Raw genomic sequence first — 23,011 nt, 5'->3', positions numbered from 1 at the left:
GAAATAGAATTTTTTCAACCTGATTAAGAACATCTGCAGAAAATCCACAGTTAATGTCATAGTTAACTATAAAAGACTGAATGTTTTCTCACAAAGACCAATAACAAGACAAGGCTATCTGTTCTCACCGTGTTTATTCAACAGTTAAGCTGGCGGTTTTCTAGGAAGGGAATTAGACAAGAAAATGAAATAGAAGTCATCTAGATTGGAAAGGAAAAATGTCTCTATTTGCGGATAACATATAACCTTGTATAAAGAAAATCCCAGGGAATCTACTACAAAACTTTTAGAACTAATAAGTTAGTCTACAAGGCTATAGGATATAAGATCAGTATATAAAAGTCAATTGTATTTTTATAGCCTTGATTGATGAACAAGCTAAAAATAAAATTAAAATAATTCTATTTAAAATAGCATCCAAAATATAAAATACTTAGGATTAAATATAACCAAAGAAGTTCAATTCTTATACTCTGAAAAACTATAAACATTGTTGAAAGAAATTAATGAGCACCTAGGTAAACATCTTATGTTTATGCAATCAGATTTAATATTGTTAATATAGTAATAATTATCAAATCGATCTACAAATTCTATGCAATCTCTGCAGAAATCCCTAAGACATTTTTGCAGAAAGAAAAAAAATCCTGAAATTCGCATGGAAATTCAGGGGACCCCGAATACCCAAGGCAGTCTTGTAAAAGAAGAACAAAATTTGAGGACTTAAACTTTCTAACTCCAAAACTTACCTTATCTTCAAAACTATAGTCATCAAGATAGTGTGTCACCGGTATAAAGATAGACATATAAATTAATGGAATAGAATTGAACATAGAGAAATAAACTCTCAAACTCTCATTTGATTTTTCAGTAAAGGTGCAAAGACCATTTATAAGGGAAAGAATAGTGTTTTCAACAGATAATGCTGGAAAAACTGATTATTCACATGCAAATGTCTCACACCATTTTTAAAAAGTAACTCAAAGTGAACTGATAAATTAAAACCTAAAACTATTAAGCCCTTAGAAGAAAACATGGGTGCAAATCTGTGACTTTGGATTAGACAATTTGCATGCGTACTATGTCGCTTCAGTCATGTCTGACTGTTTGTGACCCCATGGACTGTAGCCTGCCAGGCTTCTCTGTCCATAGGATTCTCCAGGCAGTGGGTTGCCATTTCCTGCTCCAGGGGATCTTCCTGACCCAGCAATAGAACCCACATCTCTTATGTCTCCTGCATTGGCAGGCCGGTTCTTTACCACAAGCACCACCTGGCAAACCCTTAGGCAATTTAAAAATGGGCAAAAGTTCTGAATAGACAGTTCTCCAAAGAAAATATGCAAATAGCCAATACGCATATGAAAAGATACTCAACATTGTTAATCATTACAGAAATGCAAATCAAAACCACAATGAGACACCAGTTCACACCCACAAAGATGACTCTAATCAGAGGCACGCTAGAGCCATGAGAATATGAGAGAAATGCAACCTTCATATGCTACTGGCGGGAATGTAAAATGGTGCAGCCAGTTTTGAAAACAATCTAGCAATTCCAAAAATGTTAAACATGAGTTGAACATTGATCCAGCAATTCCACTTCAAGGTATATATCCAAGAGAAATAAAAACATATGTCCACACAAAAACTTGTACATAGATATTAATACTTCCAAAAAGTGAAAGCAACCCACGTATACACCAGATGATAAATGGGCAAATAAAATTTAGTAATAATACTCAACAATAAAAAAGAAATGCAGTATTGATACATGCTGCAACGTGGATAAACCTAAAAGTCATTACGCTAAGTGAAAGAAGCTACTCAGAAGGGACGACATATTGTATGATTCCATTTGGCCAAAGAAAGCAAATCTACAGAGACAGTAGAGACAGACCAACAATTACCTAGATTTGGGAGAACAGGAGGATTAGCGGGTGACAGTTAAGGAATAGTAGGTTTCTTTTGGACATGATGAGAATGTTCTAAAATTGATTGTGATGATGCTTGAACAATTCTCTAAATATACTAAAAAACCACTGAATTGTATAAATTAAATGGATTAGTTGTATGATGTGTGAATTATATCTTAATAAACCCATTTTTTAATAGAGAAAATAGGCAACTCAGCCTGAGTCTTAAAGGTGTGAGGGCGTAAGCATCCTCTCTGCCTCCCTCCTTCACCCCTGCACCCATGCTCTTTGTAGTTTTCATGAGGTTTCAGGAGTGGGAGGTAGGCACAGAACTGGATAGCAGAGCCTAGTGAGATTCTCATTCAGTCTGATGAATGGATCTGAAAAGAATGCTCTAAACAGTCTTGATTGATAATGCATCACAGTTAAGATTACTATTATATTCTTTCATTAGAATGATGTCTTGAAATCTAAACTTCACTGGTTTTCCCTGGCCCAAAATGATAAGGAGTTGCATACCAAGTCATGAATATTCATTAGAAGGACTGATGCTGGAGCTGGAGCTCCAATACTTTGACCACCTGATGCGAAGAACTGACTCATTGGAAAAGACCCTGATGCTGGAAAAGATTGAGGGCAGGAGGAGAAGGGGATGACAGAGGATGAGCTGGTTGGATGGCATCACCGACTCGATGGACATGAGTTTGGGCAAGCTCCAGGAGTTGGTGATGGACAGGGAAGCTTGGTGTGCTGCAGTCCATGGGGTCGCAAAGAGTCGGACACGACTGAGCAACTGAACTGAACCAAGTCATGACTCTAAAAGGAGCAATCCAGATCACAAAATTATATCTACCAAAAAGCTTATCCATCCCAAGGAGGGGAAATGCCTGCCTCCCAGGAGAGTCAAGAATAATAGCAGAATTCAAAACCTAAGGCAAAAGGTAATGAATATCATTTCTGGCACTTTTATGCAGAAAGCCAATTCAGTTCAGTCCAGTCCTCGGTTGTGTCCTACTCTTTGTGACCCCATGGACTGCAGCACACCAGGCCTCCCTGTCCATCACCAACTCCTGGAGCTTTCCCAAACTCATGTCCATCGAGTCAGTGATGCCATCCAACTGTCTCATCCTCTGTTGTCCCCTTCTCCTCCTGCCTTTAGTCTTTCCCAGCATCAGAGTCTTTTCCAATGAGTCAGTTCTTCGCATCAAGTGGCCACAGTATTGGAGTTTCAGCTTCAGCATCAGTCCTTCCAATGAACACTCAGGACTGATTTCCTTTAGGATGGACTGGTTGGATCTCCTTGCAGTCCAAGGGACTCAAGAGTCTTCTCCAACACCACAGTTCAAAAGCATCAGTTCTTCAGTGCTCAGAAAGCCAATTAGCGGGTCTCTTTTTCTTTTTTAAATGCCCAGTTTTAGAGTACTCTACTTGTTTGAACTGTAGGAATGACCTTAAGAAAACTAAAATAGGCTAATATTAAATTATGAAAGTTATTCTGAAAGCTGTTCTGTAAGATTGTCTCTCCCAACTAAGTGTGCTAGAACTGTACTTAGACCTATGACTGATTATCCATTGTGAACTACAGTACCACACTATGGAAAACTTACTTGCTCTGTGGTTTTTATCAGCTAACCATGTTAAGATCCTTTTCAGTTCAGAATGAATTGCTATGAACCACCTCCCATCCATACCATGAGCAGTGGTACCACTTTAGCCTATTTTTTAAAGTATTTGCTAGTGTGTAAAAACTACATGAAGTTAAAAAGCCAAAACTTCTAGAAATGTTCAATATTTTCTCTAATAATATAGTTTTGTTCTTCATTTAAAGTATTAGTATGCTTTTGACATTGAGAATATGTGTAGCATAATTTAAATATTTTCTCAGAACCTAGTCAAATATAAATCTTTTCATTGATGCACATAATCCAGGTATATTAAGTTTTGCAAAAACACAGTGTTGAACTTTGAACATATTGAATTTGTCTTTTGTAAATTATACAACTCTGAATTAAAGACTTGTTTCATTTAGCTCACTGAATATTTATTGAGTGCCTTTATATCGTAGGTAGTAAACTTTACAGGGACCACCTTTTACATATGCTGTGTTAGAAACCTCCTGAAGTGAGGTAGTTATCCCCTCCCCCATTTGCCATCCTTGCTGTTCTGCTCTTTAAAGATACCTGCTTTCTAGCTTGCTTTCCATGGAAATGAGTCAAGAAACTGCTAACTTGAGTTACAGACACGCTACTGTAGCCATTTGCAGGGGTTGTTACACCCAACTGAAACTAGTCTGCAGGACTTGGAGTCCAAGCCTCACTGTCTGAATTGTATGGCATCCCAGTGCTTCTGCTACCAGACCTCCTGCTCCACCCCTCCGAAAGGATGAACCTGGGTGGCTGGGTTGTCCAGAATCCGGCCAGTGGCCACAAATGGTTATTATCCCCCATGTCCAAAAGATTTGAGGAATAAGAACTGTAGGCATTTGGGTTTTATCAAGATAAGTTTCCGAGAATTTGAATTTATGGATTTAGTGAAATTTTTACAAGGGTAGAGTGTGCACTTTTGTCTTGGGCTCCATAGCTCATCATTCAGGAAATCAGGAGTTACTTGCTTAGTATTCAGTGATTACTTCTGCTAGAAGTGGTATTTATTTCAACATATAAGCATGCTCTAACTTTCCCCATCTTTTAAAAAAATGACCTTAATCCCACATTTCTCCTGTATCTAACCCTCTATTAGCTAACATCCATCCTTTTTTTTTTGCTTTCCTTTGCAAAAAAACTACTTAGAAGTGGTTTCTTCACCTGTCATCTCACCTCCCATTCTCTCTTCCCTTTCTGTTTTAGGTGTCCATTCTTACAGCTCCATTGGAAGTGCTCCTGTCAACGTCACCAGCCACCAATTCCAATGTGCATTTTCTGCCCTTATTTACACACCTTCTGAACACAGCTCTTCCCTCTCTCTCGACACACTGTCTTTTCTCAGCTTTCATGAAACTGTTTCCTGATATCTTCCTCCCTCCATAGTCATTCTTTCTCAGTTTCCCACTCTGCCTTCTCTTCTTACCTGGGACTCCTCAAGGCTTCTTTCTTCCCTCTCTTTTTGCTCTCTCCCTAAAAGATTTCACTGTCTCACAGTTTTCAATGCCATGAATATATTAAAGCCTTGTTTCACTAGGATAGATTTCTCCAAGCTCCAGATTCCTGTCTGTACCCTAATTTATATCTCCATTTGGAAATCTCAGACATCTCAAAGATTTATGAATATCCTATATTTTGGATAGCTCACTTTTAAACTGTATTTTATTTACAAAACTACATTGAAAACATACAATAGATGTAACTCCAGGACTGGAACATTCTTTTTTCTCTTTTTTGCTCTTTACCAAGAAGAGTTCTTCAATTCCCAATTCAATTCCAAAATGGGTATCTCCAACCCAAACATTTCTTCCTGTCTTCCAGCTCATTTCTCTAGCTGCCTAGTTGTTACCTCCACTTAAGTCCTGGAGGTGTCTCTACCTTATTTGAATGGGTAACCCTCCTCATTCTTTAGCTCTCACTTCCCAGAGAAGCCCTCCCTGTTCACTCTTATCAAGAAGGTTTCCTTTATTATTCTGTATCTTAGATTTTTTTCAAGGCCATATCACAGTAATGGTATTGTAATTATTCTTGGTTTATTCTTGGTTTCCCTGATGCTGGAAGATTGAAGGCAGGAAGAGAAGGGGACGACAGAGGATGAGGTGGTTGGATGGTATCACTGACTCAGTGGACATGAGTTTGAGTAAGCTCTGGGAGTTGGTGATGGACAGGGAAGCCTGGCGTGCTGCAGTCCACGGGGTCACAAAAGAGTCTCTCGGACCCAACTGAGTGACTGAACTGAACTGATGTTTTTTGCCCCTCCCACTAGACTATAAGCTTCATGAGGCCAGGAACTCTGTTTTTATTCACCGTTGTATCTCCAGATCTTTCATAGTGCCTGGCACATACCAAATACTCAACAAACATTGGTTCAGTCAGTCCATCCAACTTTCCTTTAATTTCCTTCATTTATTTTCTGTATTCAAATGGATCCAAGTGTCACACAACATGAATTTGCACTATTATGAGCCAGAGAATGATAACACTTTCTCTACTTGTTTTCATCATTTGAAGGTTCTTAGGATCATATTGGGAGAAGGCAATGGCAACCCACTCCAGCACGCTTGCCTGGGAAATCCCATGGACAGAGGAGCCTGGTAGGCTGCAGTCCATGGGGTCTTGAAGAGTTGGACACGAATGAGCGACTTCACTATCACTTTTCCCTTTCATGCATTGGAGAAGGAAATGTCAACCCACTCCAGTGTTCTTGCCTAGAGAATCCCAGGGATGGTGGAGCCTGGTGGGCTGCCGTCTATGGGGTCGCACAGAGTCCGACATGACTGAAGCAACTTAGCAGCAGCAGCAGGATCATATTGAAATTTTTTGCTACTTGTGAATTTTTTGAAATATTTATTTATTTGGCTATACTGGGTCTTAGTTGCAGCAGGCAAACTCTTAGTTGTGGCATGTGGGATCTAGTTCCCAGAGCAGGGATCAAACCTGGGCCCTCTGCATTGGGAGTGTGGAGTCTTAGCCTCTGGACCACCAGGGAAGTCCCAACTACTTGTGAATTTTATGGTTAAAATTAAAGGAAACTATTTTCTTCTTTTGCGATGTAATCAATGCTTCATAAACAATTAAATTTCTTTATTCCAGGATGGAAGGCTGACATTTTATCCAGGAAGTCAGGTAGTGAAACTTCCTTTTATCAACTTCATGAGAGCACATGGTACTTCCTTTCTAAATGCCTACACGAACTCTCCAATCTGCTGTCCATCACGCGCAGGTACGAAAATGCTTAATATTACTGGAAATAGCCCCACCCTGAAAATGTTTTCACTCTTTAAAAGATTACACTCCAAAATAGGATAGTAAATCATATTTGGCATCCAATAAAAAATTTTTAATGTATGTGAGGTGTGTTTGGGGGCCTCCCTGATGGCTCAGCAGTAAAGAATTGGCCTCCTAATGCAGAAAGCGTAAGTTTGTTCCCTGGCTTGGGAAGATTCCCTGGAGAAGGAAATGGCAAGCCCTCCAGTATTCTTGCCTGGGAAATCACAGGGACAGAGGAGCCTGGCGGGCTGCACTCCATGGGATTGCAAAGAGTCAGGCATGAATTTGTGACCAAACAACAACATGGGGTATTGGGCTTTTTTAAGAGTAGAAATTTTACCACCTAAAATAGTGTTTAGTTCAAGTGTTATTGTTTCATTTCCTTATGACTGGTGACTAAGAATCTCTTGACTGTCCAGGCAAATTCGGAAATGCTTATATTTCCTAGAAAAGTTCCGTTTAAATTTTTCAGTAAGAGATAAGTATTTGGGAGAGGACTTTAAAGTAAACTAAGGAACTGAACTGAAGGAGTGTTAGTCATTCAGTCGTGTCCGACTCTTTGTGACCCCATGGGCTGTAGCCCACCAGGCACCTCTGTCCATGGGATTCTCCAGAGAAGAATACTGGAGTGGGTTCCCTTTTCCAGGGGGTCTTCCCAACCTGAGGATCGAAGCCAGGTCTCCTGTATTGCAGGTAGATTCTTTACCATCTGAGCTACAAAGTAGATAAGACTTCTCAGATATACCTGGATTTTTCTGTATTATTTCAGATTAGATATTTTTTCCTTCAATCTCAATTCACTTCTATCCCAAATCTAACCATTTGCTTTTATTATAGTAATTTAAGAAGTAGGCAGTTTTAATAGCAAAATATTGGTGATATTAAATCATGACTAACTGAAAAATAGAGGAAATTGACATTTTTATAAATTCTGTTCTCTGATAGAGTTTTCTTTCTCTTCCACTTTATGACAGTTTGCATTGGAACTCATAAATAGCACCCAATGATTTTCTTTTGTCTGTTGAGTTCCTGACATCATATTCTCTGTGATTTGAGTCACAAGTTCTTTTCTGTGACTACATGTTCAGCACTGTCAATTATATAATCACTGATGATTAAAAGAAGCCTAAAGTGTGTTATAAATGACATTTCCATGATGAAGGACCAGGTACATTACAAACACTTTTGTTCGTTTTTTGCTCTTTATTGAGCAAGTGGAATGAGGGATGTACTAGGGTGGGGTGAGGACTAGGTTCCAGCCCTCAGTGGACTGTGTCAGGCGCATCCCTCAGTTTCCTAATCACAGAATGCTGTGTGTGCTGTGTCCCTCGCAGGGTTGTTCCTAGCATCAGATGAGATGATGGATTTTAAAAGTGCTCACAGAACTCTTAAGGATTTCAAAAATGTTAGGTGTTGCTTTTCCTGGAGGAAGTACATTTTGAACAGTTGGAACAAAGAGAAGGAAATAATCGTAATAAAAACTCACATGTATTGCATTCTTACTGTGTGCCTGGCCATAATCTAACTGCCTTGTGTGTCTTAATTTGTATAATTATCCACATTTTCACAAAGTGGAAATTGTTGTTATAACCATTTTGCAGATGAAAACTAAAATAATGGAAGGTTATATAACTTATCAAAGGTCCAGCAGTGTTAGGATTCAAAGTCAGGTGATATCCTATTCCACTTCTCATAAAGAAAGCATTTTGTTAAGTGAGAAAAGGATTCAACCCTACTACATGTGTACACAGAAAAGGGAAAAGGCTTTTTTTTTCCTGCTCTACTGAGATATAATTGACATAAAATACTGTGTTAGTGCCAGGGTCCAGCCTCGGCAGGATCCAGGGGGCACCCTCGGGATGAACGGCGTCGGCGAGAGAGAAGACACGTGAGACCAGCCTTGATAGGGCCAAGTCTGCGAGGGAGAGAGAGAGAGAGAGAGAGAGAGTGACCAGACGGGGGTTGCTGCCGAGTCTGGCAGAGTCTGGCAATGCTTTATTTTTTACCATGGCTTTTATACCCTAAGTTAGTACATTTCTAAGGGGAAGATAGTTTAACATTACGTCAGCTTGTCCTTCACGAAACCAGGGTGTTTTCTGCATACTTCTTTGTTTATGAGGGTCTTGTACATTATCTTCTGGCCTTGGGGCCTATTAACAGGTGAATGTAAACCTATTTTCCGTTTCTATGGTGACCTTAACTGAAAGGTAGCAGTCTCATAGGGCAACAATACAGAGTAGGAGTATACCCTTGTTAACACAAAAATTAATCCTTCTGCAGAAGTTGTCAGTTGCATTTATCTAAGAAGTTTACCCCACACTGACTCTGTGACTTTGGTGAGGCAGCCTCTGCCTAGCACTCTTGGCTGACAATTAACAACCATCTCATTGTTACCACACTAGGGCTAAGCTCTTATTTCTCTAGATCTTTATATTAACAATGGTTTCTATAACACAACCTTTGCACATTAAAAGCAAAAACACAGCAAGCAAAACACAGCAAGCAAATGTTAACCCAGTAGCTACTTTTAGAATAATTTTTCTTGTGTTTTCTAATAGGGCTTCCTCACCCCCCGAAGGGCTCTATGTCTGTTAGGGCCTTTATATGATCCTGTTCTTTATGTTATTTTATGATTAGGGTATTATAAGCAATCATGCATATTAGTACCATGTTTGCCAAACAAACTAAAATACCAGCAAAGGAGTTTAAATTAAAACACTCCTTTCACCCTGGATAATCTCATAAAATACCACCACCTGGGAAACTTATTGATTAACATTCTAAATTTATTCTTATTTGGGAAGAGATCGGGGAAGGCCTTCTGCCTGTGTCACAGAAATTAGCGAGTAGTCTATTGAGGCAGGCATCAGAAAGACAGATATCTTTAAGGTGAGCGCCGGGGGCAGCTTTTCGAAACCCCTGAAAACCTGATCTGCCTTGCCTGTCAGGCTTTCTCCTCGTGACCTTGTCATGGGTGGGATCCCGTGAGCTGGCCTTTTCGAAACCCCTGAAAACCTGATCTGCCTTGCCCGGCAGGTTTTCTCCCTCATGGCCTTGTCACGGGTAGGGTCTCATGTGTTGGCCCCCGGCATGTTAGTTTAAGGTATATACCATATTCTAGAGAGAATAAGAACATTTTCATGAGTTGAATCAGTCAGATTAGGTTTATGTGCATCACACAACACTTCTAGCAATATACAGCCATAATGCTACCTCCCAAAAACCTGGCGACAATGAAGTAACTACCAAAGCTAAGCTCCGAACACTGGGGCCTTATTAACACTTGTGTCCCCAGGACCTAGGTCATAGCTGCAGAGCAAATGATGGTAAAGAAAGAAGAAACTAAGCCTAAAGGTAGTGGAAGAAAGAAAACAAACAAAGATCAAAGTGGAAGTAAATGAAGTAGAGGCTGAAAGCACAACAGAAGAGAGGAATAAAACTAAGTTTCTTTTTTAATAAAAGGGACAAATCCTTAGCTAGACTTTCCAAAAAAAAAAAAAAAAAGAGGACTCAGAAATTAAAGAGGAGACATTATGACCGATGCCACAGAAGCGTTTATCGCTATGACCTTCCCTCTTAGAAGTGCTTTTTTCTGCCGTTTGTGTTGCTATGCTGTATTTCCATTTTCATTTGTCTTGAAGTAAGTTTCTGATTTCTCTTTTCTTCTCTGGCCCATTGGTTGTTCCGGAGCATGTTGCTTAATCTCCACGTATTTGTGAATTTTTCAGTATTCTGCTTCTAATTGATTCTAGTTTCATATCATTGTGGTCAGAAAAGATGCTTGATTGATTTCAGTCTTCTTAAATTTACTAAGACTTGTTGTATGACCTGACATACAATCTTCCTGGAGAATATTTCATTTGCGCTTGAAAAGAATGTACTTTCTATGTTTGGGGATGGAATGTTCTGAAAATGTTAAGTCCATCTGTTCTAACATATAGTCTAGTGTTTCTTTTTTTATTTTCTGTCTGAAAGATCTACCTGCTGTTGAAAGCAGGGCTATTGAAGTCCCCTAGTATTATTGTATTTGTGTCTGTTTCTCCCTTTAGTCCTGTTAATATTTGGGAAAAGATTTATTGACTAAACAATCATAGCTGTAGAAAATAAGAGAGAAGACATAGTACACTTAACTTTTTTGTGGCAAGCCAGTAAAAAGACAAGAAACAAGGAAAACCCTTGGGAATTTTGGGGTAATGAAATCTGTACTTCATTTGACCAACTTGGAAAGTTGACCAATAGATGTGTAGTGATTATTCTTATGACTGAAAGAAACTCAAGTAAGATAGGATTTATATTTAATTCCATCTATTTACCTTAAACAACCTGACCTGTAAGCCTTAGAGAGTCACCTGTAAAGTGGAAATAGGAACTCATTTCAGTTTTCCCCTTAATAAAACGAGGTAACAATCAAAAATGTTAGGTAAAACACCTAATGCAGGTATATCTTATTGCAGAGCCTGAGCTCTAGACTAGTAATCTCTTTTCTCTCTTGGTATAATTGTCTCAGTCATTAAAACAAATTGTTAAGCTTTATTTACACTGATCCCATTTTTTTTCCACCAGCAATGTGGAGTGGGCTCTTCACTCACTTAACAGAATCTTGGAATAACTTTAAGGGCTTAGATCCAAATTATACAACATGGATGGATGTCATGGAGAAGCATGGCTACCAAACACAAAAATTTGGAAAACTGGACTATACTTCAGGACATCACTCCATCAGGTAAAAAATAAAAGTGAGTCTCTTTGGCAGAGAATGGATATGTATACATATGACTGGTTCCCTTTGCTGTCCACCTGAAACTACCTTTACATCGCTGATCAGCTATATGTCAGTCTAAAATTAAAAGTTTTAAAAAATGGTTTTCATAGACAGCCCACTACTGTAATACATACATGTACCCTTTTTGACTTCTTTTATTTCTCCGCAAAGCTGAAAGTAAATCTCTTAATCCCTAGATTGTGTTAATTTGGCTAAATCTTTAGCTTTCTTTAACCTTCTTAAAATATTGAAATTACTTATATGCTAGTAATTTTGTTTTCCTTAAACACTAACTGTCTATAAAATTGTGTAGTCCATGAGTTATTTTGATTTATATATACAATGGCTGCTTTGTTTACTTTAAAATTTGTTTCATTGGCTATAATCTTCTTGTTACTTGCTTTTGTCAGTTCTCTCCAACTTTATTTTTTTTCTTTCATTTTACTCAGTCCTCAAAATTAGGCAACCAAACATAGGGGATAAGAGTAGAAATCTAGAATCAGATTGCCAATCACTTCTCGGCCTTTTGGCTAAGATCAAGTGTAGAATCAGATTGCCTACTTTTGAATCCTAGCTTCTCAGTTTACTGCTAACCTGCAGTATAATCTTAGGGTTATTACTTAAGCTAACTTCTTTAAGTTTAAGTAATTTTTTAAATAAAATTTAGATATTAAATAATATTATTTAAGTTTCTTTGTTGTGAATACTAAATGAAATAATATGTGCTCATTTCATGGAGTTTTACCAGTTTCTCTTTAAAATCCTTCTACTTTTTGGAAAGTAAGGTTAATCCAAAGTCAGATACAACCATTCATATTATCCGATTTGAAACGGTTATTTTGTTGTTGTCGTTTCCGCAGTCAGTCCAGTAATGAAAAAAAATCTAAGATTGAATGCCATGTACTCCATATCACTGTCATTCTCTGTGTAAGATGGTTAAACTTTGATCTAAATTTTATTCCTCAGTGGGATAATAATTCTTAGAGTGCACAGATCCTGTTTCTCCTTTGTACTACTTTATTCCCATTGCCACCATAGTGCCTGTACATTGTAGGTACACAGTTAAATGTTTTAATGAATAAATGAATGGAATAAAAAGTTATAGCTTATTATTTGATAAACAATGATATTCTATTTTGCTGCTGCTGCTAAGTCGCTTCAGTTGTGTCCAACTCTGTGAGACCCCATAGATGGCAGCCCACCAGGCTCCCCCATCCCTGGGATTCTCCAGGCAAGAATACTGGAGTGGGTTGTCATTTCCTTCTCCAATGCATGAAAGTGAAAAGTGAAAGTGAAGTCGCTCAGTCATGTCTGACTCTTCGCAACCCCATGGAGCCTACCAGGCTCCTCTGTCCATGGGATTTCCCAGGCAAGAGTACTGGAGTGGGCTGCCATATAAACAATGATATTCTATTTTACCTAGGGTTAAAATCAATAAAAGGAAAAGAGCCACTTAAACATTGATATTTGGGAAATCAAAGATGGTTTTCAGTGTAATAATTGCTTATAGCATATTTTCACTTACTCATCCTCTCACCAGAGCTTAGGAAACTTAAATAAACTGTCAAGAGTATTTGTATTACTGCTTATGTGCCCACATACAGCACTTCACTGACACATAGGTCAAGGCTGCTGTTGATGGCATGTCTGCATGAGTTACAGCACAGTACCTTTCAGAATTTTCTGTGCAAGTTTAAAGATGAGTTTCAGGTGGTATAAAAAGATCTCTCATGTTGATGTTTGACAGAAACCAACACAGCATTGTGAAGCAATTATTCTTCAATTAAAAATTTTAAAAAAAGGTCTCTCACTATCAAACATCATAAATAGGTGCATTCAGTGTTTTTTGATAGACTGACTCTCAAAACTAGTTTTTGTAACATTGTGCTACCTTTACCACTGAAAGTAGCGATTTTTGAACTTGTTTGTATTTTCAGCCAGGATTACAAGTCCCTTTAGTTTATTGCTCCAGTTCTCTGTCTTTTCTCAACATCATGTGATGCTTTCTTCTTGTACCAGTTTAGGGATATTAGTCCAGCTATGTGTCCCTCCCTGTAAATACTATACTACATCAGACTGGGAACTTTAAAGGCTACATGCTTGTTTCTTCCAGACAACTATTAAAGTGCTGGTGGTACCATTCGTTAAGATGCCACTTATTAACTATAAGACCAGGGCAGGTTATTTATCTATTCAGGATGCCAGCTGAATGAGCGTACACTAGATGACTCTAAAAAATTCTTCCTTTCTGAAGTTCTATGACTTCACTGGAGTACGATTACATGGTTTATAAAATCCTGATATTAATCTGCCCCCTCACATTATAGGTGTTGTGCTCATAACAAGTCTAATTCAGTTCAAATTTTCTGTATCTTCTTAGCAATTGAAAGGAAACGTGTACTTAATTCTTAAGGTGTTTTGGTCACTTTCTCTCTGGGGTAAAGCTTTTGTCATCACATCCCCAAAGTCTCAAACAGTGGTCTCAATCAAGGGCAATTTTTGACACCCCCCACAAGACTTTTGACACCCCCCACAAGACTTTTGACACTGTCTGCAGACACTTGTGGTTGACAGCACAGGGGCAATGCTGCTGCCATCTAGATGGCAGAGGCCAGGGCTGCTGCCAAACAATCCACAATGCACTGGACAGCACCCACTTCCCCAAACAAAAAGTTAACAAGCCTAAAACTTCAATGGTGCAAAGGGAGAGGAACCATGATCACAAGCTAAATACTTTATACTCATCATCATGGCCTTAGGAATGTCACACTGCAAGGCATCGCTAGCATTTTCAGTTCAGTTTAGCCGCTCAGTCATGTCCGACTCTTTGCCACCCCATGGACTGCAGCACGCCAGGCCTCCCTGTCCATCACCAGCTTCCGGAGCTTGCTCAAACTCATGTCCATCGAGTTGGTGATGCCATCCAACCATCTCATCCTCTGTCATCCCCTTCTCTTCCTACCTTCTATCCTTCCCAGCGTCACGGGCTTTTCCAATGAGTCAGCTCTTCGTATCAAGTGGCCAAAGTATTGGAGCTTCTGCTTCAGCATCAGTCCTTCCAAAGAATATTCAGGACTGATTTCCTTTTGGGTTGACTGGTTTGATCTGCTTGCAGTTCAAGGGACTCACAAGAATCTTCTCCACCACAGTTCAAAAGCATCAGTTCTTTGGCGCTCAGCTTTCTTTATAGTCCAACTCTCACATCTGTACATGATTACTGGAAAAACCATAGCTTTGACTAGATAGACTTTTGTCACTAAAGTAATGTCTCTGCTTTTTAATATGCTGTCTAGGTTGATCATAGCTTTTCCTTCAAGAAGCAAGCATCTTTTAATTCCATGGCTGCAGTCACCAACTGGCATTTTGAATTTTATTTATTCTCCCATATTCTAAGGGATAAGATCCACTTAACACTAGTATTTCAATTTCTTTAGAATCAACAAAATCAAAGAAAATGTTAGTTTGGAAGGGTATAGAATTAGAAGGTCTTGGGTAATTAATTTTTATAGACATTTAAAAAACTAGATTTCTAAGATCAGTACATTGAAGAAGGTAAACATTAACATTCCTTCAAATACTAAGATGATCCTTACTAAAGTTAACAAGGGTAAAATCATGTATGGAACACCCATTCAGAAAATACCTATTTACCCACCTACAGAGTCCCAGATGCTATTTTTAAGTGATGGGAATACTGTAGTGATCAAAACACAAACATAAACACTCGAGCCTCATGGAACTTACACTCTAGTGGCAAATTTAAGCAAATCAGGAGCAAATTTAAGCAAACTGCTGTCTTATCTTTCCTAGCTAAAAGTTTGAAACCTAAAATCAGATGGCCTGGCACTTCATCTTACTCCTGTTGTTCTCATCTTACTGCGTAAATGTTCTCAATTCATGTATCTTAATGTGTTTCTGAAACCATGTCACAACAAGCCATACTTAATCCCATGAAACAAATGAAAAATTAGAAGCCTACTTCCCAGATGAGAGAATTGCTATGGCAAACTCTTTAGCTCGAGCTTCTTGGCAAGTGGCCAAGGGCAGCAAACCATGGGCTGCTCTCACATTTCATCCCCCTGGCCTCCAGACCAGAAGCACAGACTTTCTAACTAGGACCTAAGTGACCAGAGGGAAGCAGCAGAACTCAAACAGCAACCACAGAGTCCCTTTCAATTCTGCAGCCTAATGAATAAGTCTGTGTTTATCTCATCCATTTCTACTTTTATTTTAATTGTGTAATCAAAGATCGTATGTGGGGCTTCCCAGGTGGCTCAGTGGTAAAGAATCTGCCTGCCAGTGTAGGAGACCTGGATTTGATCCCAGGTCAGGAAGATCTCCTGGAGAAGGAAATGGCAACCCACTCCCATATTCTTGCCTAAAAAATCCCATGGACAGAGGAGCCTGGTGGGCTACAGTCCATGGGGTTGCAAAGAGTCAGACACGACTTAGGAACTAAACAATAACAACAGGATCCTACATGCCTTAGATTAGATTTATCCATACTAAAGAGGAGTGTATTTTATTCTTTTCCTTATAATGGAAAAAGATATGCATTCCTTTGGTCATTTTAGAAGCTTTTTTAGAACCCCACAGCTTCATACCTTGTTGTTTTTAATGAAACTCAGTATCTAAAACAGCTTGCGTTTATTCTGAGTACATTCCCAGAATGACTGCTGATAGTGAAAAAGTCTGCTATTGTTTTATTTTATTGCTCCAGAACCCTCGCTTCTGATGACTAGCAAATTCTGGCTGAAGCAGCTGCTGGGGCTATCTTCAGAATGCTGCCTACCATAACTCCTACGTCAATTTCTTGGGATACCAGTGATAGTTCTAAGTCTACAATTTCATTACAATTCTTGGATTTTTTCCCATTTAATTACTCAAGTTTAAGGTACTATGTGTAGCTGCCCTCAGTGAAGTGTATCTCCTCCTTTTGCCAGTGCTGACCATCCGTGGAATTTATTCCAATCTACTTTTCGAAGAACCTGAAAATATCTAATAACGTGGAGATTTCACTTTTTAATTTAATATTAGCATTAGCCAGATGTGACCTGGCTAAAGTGACGTATGGTTTAAAACAGATTTTTTTTTAAGTCTAAAAAAATTACATTTTAGGACAAAATATGGTGAGTTCTGTTTAAAGGCAGAAACAAACACATCCAGATTTTTTTCAAGGAGTGGGAGAAAAAGCTGTAAAGTACTACATTTTATCTATTCTAAGGTGCACAATTTTTTTTCCCCCACAATTTAACATCTCTGAAGTTGCAGTGCATCTTACAATTGATGACTACAAAATTCTGTTATGGTCTTCTGGGTAGTGTTTTCTCTTAATAGTATATATTTTTCAAAAGAGTACATTTCATATTAATAGCCTTTTAGATTTGATAAACTCGCAGAAGTAGAACATCAATAGGCTTAGGTGGAGGACAGGAAGAAGACTTCTGAACAAATGCAGCCAAGTAGGAAACTGAAAACCTTTTGGAAGACACTGGACAAACCAGAATTCCTATAAGAAAACCATGAAAGGTAGAACTTTAACATGTGAGAAGGACGAACTACAAGCTGAGGCACTGGCAGAAAACAACCTGCCTGTTTCATCAGAGAAGTTGAATATGAGAATCTCCATAAAATTTGTGTTCTGTTAAAAAAAAAAAATCTTGGAGTAGTTCTGTTCTATTCTTTCCATCCTTGAACATATTTCTTGCCCTCTGATCAAGTCCCATGATGATTTTAGATCAATTTTTTGGAGTTCATGCAATTACTTTCACAGTTTCACTTGTTTTCTAAGCAGTCTTTCCATCCTGCCAGTTGGCTCTTTCACTGACTACACCATGAAGCATCTGGCTCTTTTTCTCATATGATGCCAGAATGCAGAATCTCAAAAGTAAGGTATTAAAAAAAAAAAAAAATAGAAAAAGCAAGATACTTACTCTATAAGGAATATATTAAAAATTTAACTCATCCTACAGTTTCTAAAGAATATTAAAATGTCTGGAAGTACATAGGTAAATCAGCACTCTTAACATTAAAAATAAAGTAACAACCACAGTATCTACCATATTCTTTTGACTCAAGCAAGACAAGAATGTGTTTTTAAAAAATTACGTGAAAAAATATTGCTCAAGCAGATGAGGAATTAAAAGTTGTTATCTGTCAACACAGGAAGAACAAAACTCATTAATGGCAGACAAAAGAAGTAAAAAAAATGGAGATCTAATTTAGTCTAAGGGCAAATATTATAAACCAGAATGATAGCTTGTTTTCATCATGATAATCCTTAGTTATTAAAGTAGTTGAGAAGCAAAACACAGTGCTAACCCAAATGATTAACTGTGTAAGGGAGTTTGTGTGTTTTTTAAAGAACCTAAGCTGCAGGAAAATTCAGCTTTCTAAAAATGATTGGCCACACATGACCTCCATAGAACTAATTTTATAATCAGTGGCAAAGGATATTTTTTATTTCTGTCATATGCTTTTATAAAACATTTTGAAGAAATGTGTTTATTTTCAAAAATTACTTATTATTTTCATTATTTGATTAAAAGCACCCAAATCTTAAGTGTCAAATATTTAATACATGTTTACAAAATTATTGAGTAGGGAATTCATTAAATAAACTGAGGTAGATATATACACAGTAAAATATTAGAAAGCAATTAAAAACTGGTATTCTCTAATACCTAATGGCATTTGACACAAAGGTATTCCAAAAACATATAACTTAATTTAAAAATTATGAAACGGTATGTTGCATGTCCTTTTTTGAAATATATATTGTACATACATACGCTATATAAAACTGGGAAGGGACATGCCAAAATACTACAATGGTTGTCCCTCTGTAGTAGAATTAGTGATTTTTATTTGCTTTTTGTTAATCAGTTTTTTTTTCCTAAATTTCCTAATGAACTTTTAAAAAAAAATTATTGCAGAAAGAGATCTGGGAGAAGGAAGATTATGGGAATTTAATAAATTCTCTCAAACCTGACTGAGAAATATCCTACCATGACTTTATAAAGAGATCTGGCTTGGAAAGTTGGAAGAATTAGAGGATGCATTTAGACTTTTAGAACTGGCCTGAAAATAAACCAAAAAGTGACTGTTTCAAGGACAATTTTTTGTAATCAAACATTGGAGATATTTGAATTTTGAGAGAATAACAACAGATATTATTTATCTTTGTAAAATTTGCAAAGTAATAAAGAGTTGTGGTAAATAAAAGCCAAAGTGAGAACACTGAATATTGAGAAATTTAATATTTAGCATATGAAATATCCATGTTTGAATTATTGAAAATTAAAATTTCTTTACTTGCAGGAAAAAAAAACCTTCAAGCAGCAATTCCTGAAATGTGTTTCAGTCTGAGATCACTTGTAGCTTTTTTCTATAAGAATTCTCAGAATTCTCATTGTTATATGCAGTCCTTTTTTTTTTTTTTTTTTGCATACAAAAGCTCCAATTAGAATCTCTTCTTTTCAAGCTCTGAAAGTATGCCTTTCAGAGGACAGTATGTCCAGTCCTTCCCCTGACATCTCTTACAGACTCTTAAAAGTACCTTTTGCACTACAGAAAATGTCAATCCTATTTTGTAATAGTTTTGTAAAGTTATTTATAGGTATCAAGCTTTATAAGAAGTGGAGGATTACGACAGCAAAACTGTCTCAGAATATCTATACAAAGTTTCTGGATCCTCCAAAGTTTAGCAACTATTTCTGTATTGAGCTTGACTGTTGTTTCTATAAATTGATTTTTTAAGTAGTTTTGGATACACACACACATATATGTAGATGCAAAGATAAAAATACTGATCCACTTTAAAGTATAAAACTATGAACTTTGGGACTTCCCTGGTGGTCCAGTGGCTGACGCTCTGCACTCCTAATCTAATGTAGGGGCCCAGGTTCCATCCCTGGTCAGGGAACTAGATCCCACATGCCACAACTAAGACCTAGAAGAGCCAAATAAACAAATTAATTAAAAAAAATTACTTTATTGAATGAGTGATAGTTTTGTGCTGACACTTTAACTCAAATGACAAGATGTCTAAGGTAGTATTCATGTTAGAAACTGCCCACTAAGATTCTAGGTTACCCTCTACTGAGTCCTGAGCAAGAAATGAAAAAAACCACAAAGAATCCTTAGGTCACTCATAGAATCAAGAAGGCTGGAGACTTAGACTCAGAAAACAGGAATCAGGTAAGGCTCCAGGTCTGAGAGCGCCCCAAAGTCTCGCCCAGAAACAGGCCGGCCAGAACACTGCTGCTATGGCCCTGTTGCCGTCACGCATCTCTAGCTGATCCTATGTCTTTGTCACTCTCTGAAGGTTCAGAATCCCAGGACCTGAGTGTCAAATGTGCAGCCTAGGTCACTAGCCTACTCCCCAGGTGCCTGGGGTCAGAGCGGGAGGGCTTATCACCTACACTTCAGCTTGTGTAGTGGACAGTGGCATTTCCCCTTCCATTAGAACCCACATAATAGGAAATTCTGCCCGCACAAGGGCAGGTGGTTTGGAAAACATATCACAGCAACAACTTGGCTGTCTTAGTATACCATGTCCAGTAACTCACTGAGCTAACCTGCCAAGTTTTAGTTACCTAAGAGATTTTAAATAATTCCCACAGCGATGTCATTCATACCCCCATTTCCATGAAAGTTACCCAGTTTAAATGGATTTCTTTGATCAGAGTGACCTAGAGAATAGTGATCTCAATCATGATTAAGCTCTTCCTACCTTCTAGGCACTGCATTAGCTTTAAGATAAAGTATTTCCAAAAAAGGTCACTGTGTATCTTCATAGGCTTGGTAAATCATATATTCAGAAACATAGATTGAAGATTTGCAAACAGATCAAAAGATTAATTATGCAGTGAAAAGGAATTTGGATTATCAGCCTAAGAACAGGGACTGTAGTTACACTAACCTCAAGAGATGGAATGAATGAATGTGTTAGTCACTCAGTCGTGTCCAACTCTTTGTGAACCCATGGACAGTAGCCCACCAGGCTCCTCTCTCCGTGGAATTCTCCAGGAAAGAATACTGGAGTGGGTTGCCATTTCCTTCTCCAGGGAATCTTCCTGACCCAGGGATCGAACCCAGGCGTCCTGCATTGCAGGTAGACTCTTTACTGTCTGAGCTACCAGGGAAGCTTCAAAAGATGGAACTGAGAATAATTCTGATTCTAATACAGCTTTAAGGACCTCAGTAAGCAGGAGTCAGGAGAACTTTATCCTGGTTCTCTGTTGTTAACTTATGACTTCTTTGTCTCCTCAGCTCTGGGTCTTTTCTCAGCTACATCACTTCCAACTAGAACTCTGACCTGCATGATGCTTTTTGATTCAAGCTCCATCTCCTTTTAGTGACTTTCTCAACCTCATAGCTGCATTCTAGAGACTCACCAGTTACCTGTTTTTCTCTCCAAATTCAAATTCTATAAACAAGGATGATGGGCTCAACACATGTTTCCTCCCAGACTCCATCATAATCACTGACCAGGTTAAGGATCCAAGGGTCTGGTCCTCAGGTCACGTGCCCACCCCTGGCCAGTCAACAAGAGAGGAGAACCTTAAATCCTACACAGCGTAGTCATCTGGGTCACCTCTTCAGCAAGGGTTATGGACATGGTAACATGTTCAATGCAGTGACTGCTTAGTTAATTATTAATGAAAGATTTACTGGGGGATAATCCACCCATTTTATCTTTCATAAATGATGACAGTTTGTCCAGGTTGTATTTTCTGTATAATACTGAAAGACAAAGGCTTACAAAAATTTTAAATGTTAGTCACTTAAGTTGCGATGTTAAATTACTCTAAAAGTATAATGAAAATCTTCTCCTTATCTGATGTAAGTAGTCAATGCGATCTAAAGCATTAGAGGTGTAATCAAAACCAAACTATTTTATCCCAGTAGCTTTCTCCACAAGGTAGCAAATCATCTTTTAATTTTTTGAAGTATAGTAGTAGAAGGAGTTTATGCTTGAGTAGATATGAGGTGGTAATATTATTTTGATTGCTAAGGGAGTTACCTCAAGTTCTAGCCTAGCACAATGCCTTGCACGTGGTAGACATTCAGTAACTATTTCTTGAATTAAATCAAAAAGCCTGCCTTTATTTAAAACCAAACTGCAGCAAATATTCTGTTAAGGGCTATAGTCACTGTCACCTAGGAATTCAAAGTTCTAAAAATTGATGCTTCCACAGTGATGAATTCACTAACAGACTAGAAAATGATTATATAGAAGTTCACAACCTCAAGTCCATGAAACCCCTGAGTACCCACCCCCACATCAAGCGAAACAAACCTTTTGTTTGAAACTTATTTACTACTATACAATTGTATATATATATATAATATACATATATATATACATATATATATACAATGTATATATATATATAATTATATATAAAATTATATAATTGTATAATAATTATACATTATAATTGCATAATTATTTAATTATGTATAATTATGCAATTGTATAATTGCATAAACGTATTTACAATAAATATATAATAATATCACAGAATTAATAACTATTATTATTCATTCAACTAAAACAGACTGTTTTGTGAGTGATCATAAATATATGCAAAGATAGATGACAGCCTTGTGAGTCCCTTTAAAAAAAATGGTGTGTTTCTGAACTTTGAGAGAAGAACATTTAATGGGAATGAATATGAATTCCATTTTCTCTCCCTGAATTTATTAGGTTGATAGTGAAATTTGCAAGGACATGATTCAGAATTGTAATTTTTCCATGCAAGAGACTTATTTGACTAGTCCTGTCAACAACAATGATTCTTTGTGTGAGAGAAGGAGATCCATTTCCATATAATTCTTAAAGTCTGAGACACTTTAATTATTTAGTAATCTTAGGAAGCTAAAGGTTTATGTCTAGACTTCTAATTCATTTTGAAAGAAAACTGTTATGTTCTCATCAATTTTAATGTGTGATTTTTTTCAAAGGTTATTGTTGCTATGTAAACTGACCCAGCACTACCTGTGGGCTGACTGTATCCAGTACCGCAGCAGTAGAATTTGGCGCATTGGCACAGAATACCCACACAGCAGTGGCATAAATACAGAGTTATGCAATAATTAGTTGCTAATATGTTAGTTTTATTTTCCATCCACATTAGGAGATTTTTCTGTTAAAAAGAATTAATAAAATTGCTGATCATTGGACAGTGCATTTAGCCATCACCTTGTTTTTTGGAATAGATCCAGTTCTTATTCATGGGCTACTATGGAAACTATTTTAATTATCTCATCTAAAAATTGAGGCTCTTAAGCATAAAAATTCATACACTGTTATGTGGAACAGTGCATCTCAAAATGTGACATGCATGCAGAGCCACTGGGCATCTCATTAAATGCCCTTTCCAGATCAGTGGGTCTGGGATGGGGCTTGAAATTCTGCT

General features: G+C 37.7%; 1 protein-coding gene and 1 pseudogene across 3 annotated transcripts in view; both read left to right on the top strand.

Moving 5' to 3' along the window:
- The window catches only part of ARSK (arylsulfatase family member K), a 67,843-nt gene that overhangs the window by 1,800 nt on the left and 43,032 nt on the right, over positions 1–23,011 (top strand). For all 3 annotated transcript variants that reach the window (XR_006268906.1, XM_043464621.1, XM_043464620.1), the window contains exons 2-3: positions 6,647–6,776; positions 11,387–11,546. Coding sequence is in view for 2 of the 3 variants with exons in the window: in XM_043464621.1 (XP_043320556.1) it covers positions 6,647–6,776; positions 11,387–11,546 (290 nt within the window). In the remaining variant the exon portion in view is untranslated. The remainder of the gene's footprint in view (positions 1–6,646; positions 6,777–11,386; positions 11,547–23,011) is intronic.
- On the top strand, positions 12,096–12,239 carry LOC122441173 (annotated as a pseudogene).

Source organism: Cervus canadensis, chromosome 4 (genome assembly GCF_019320065.1).
Source record: "Cervus canadensis isolate Bull #8, Minnesota chromosome 4, ASM1932006v1, whole genome shotgun sequence".
NCBI classification, from domain to species: Eukaryota; Metazoa; Chordata; class Mammalia; order Artiodactyla; family Cervidae; genus Cervus; species Cervus canadensis.
Note: the sequence above shows the minus strand (reverse complement) of the source record. Positions and strands in the feature narration are given on the sequence as shown.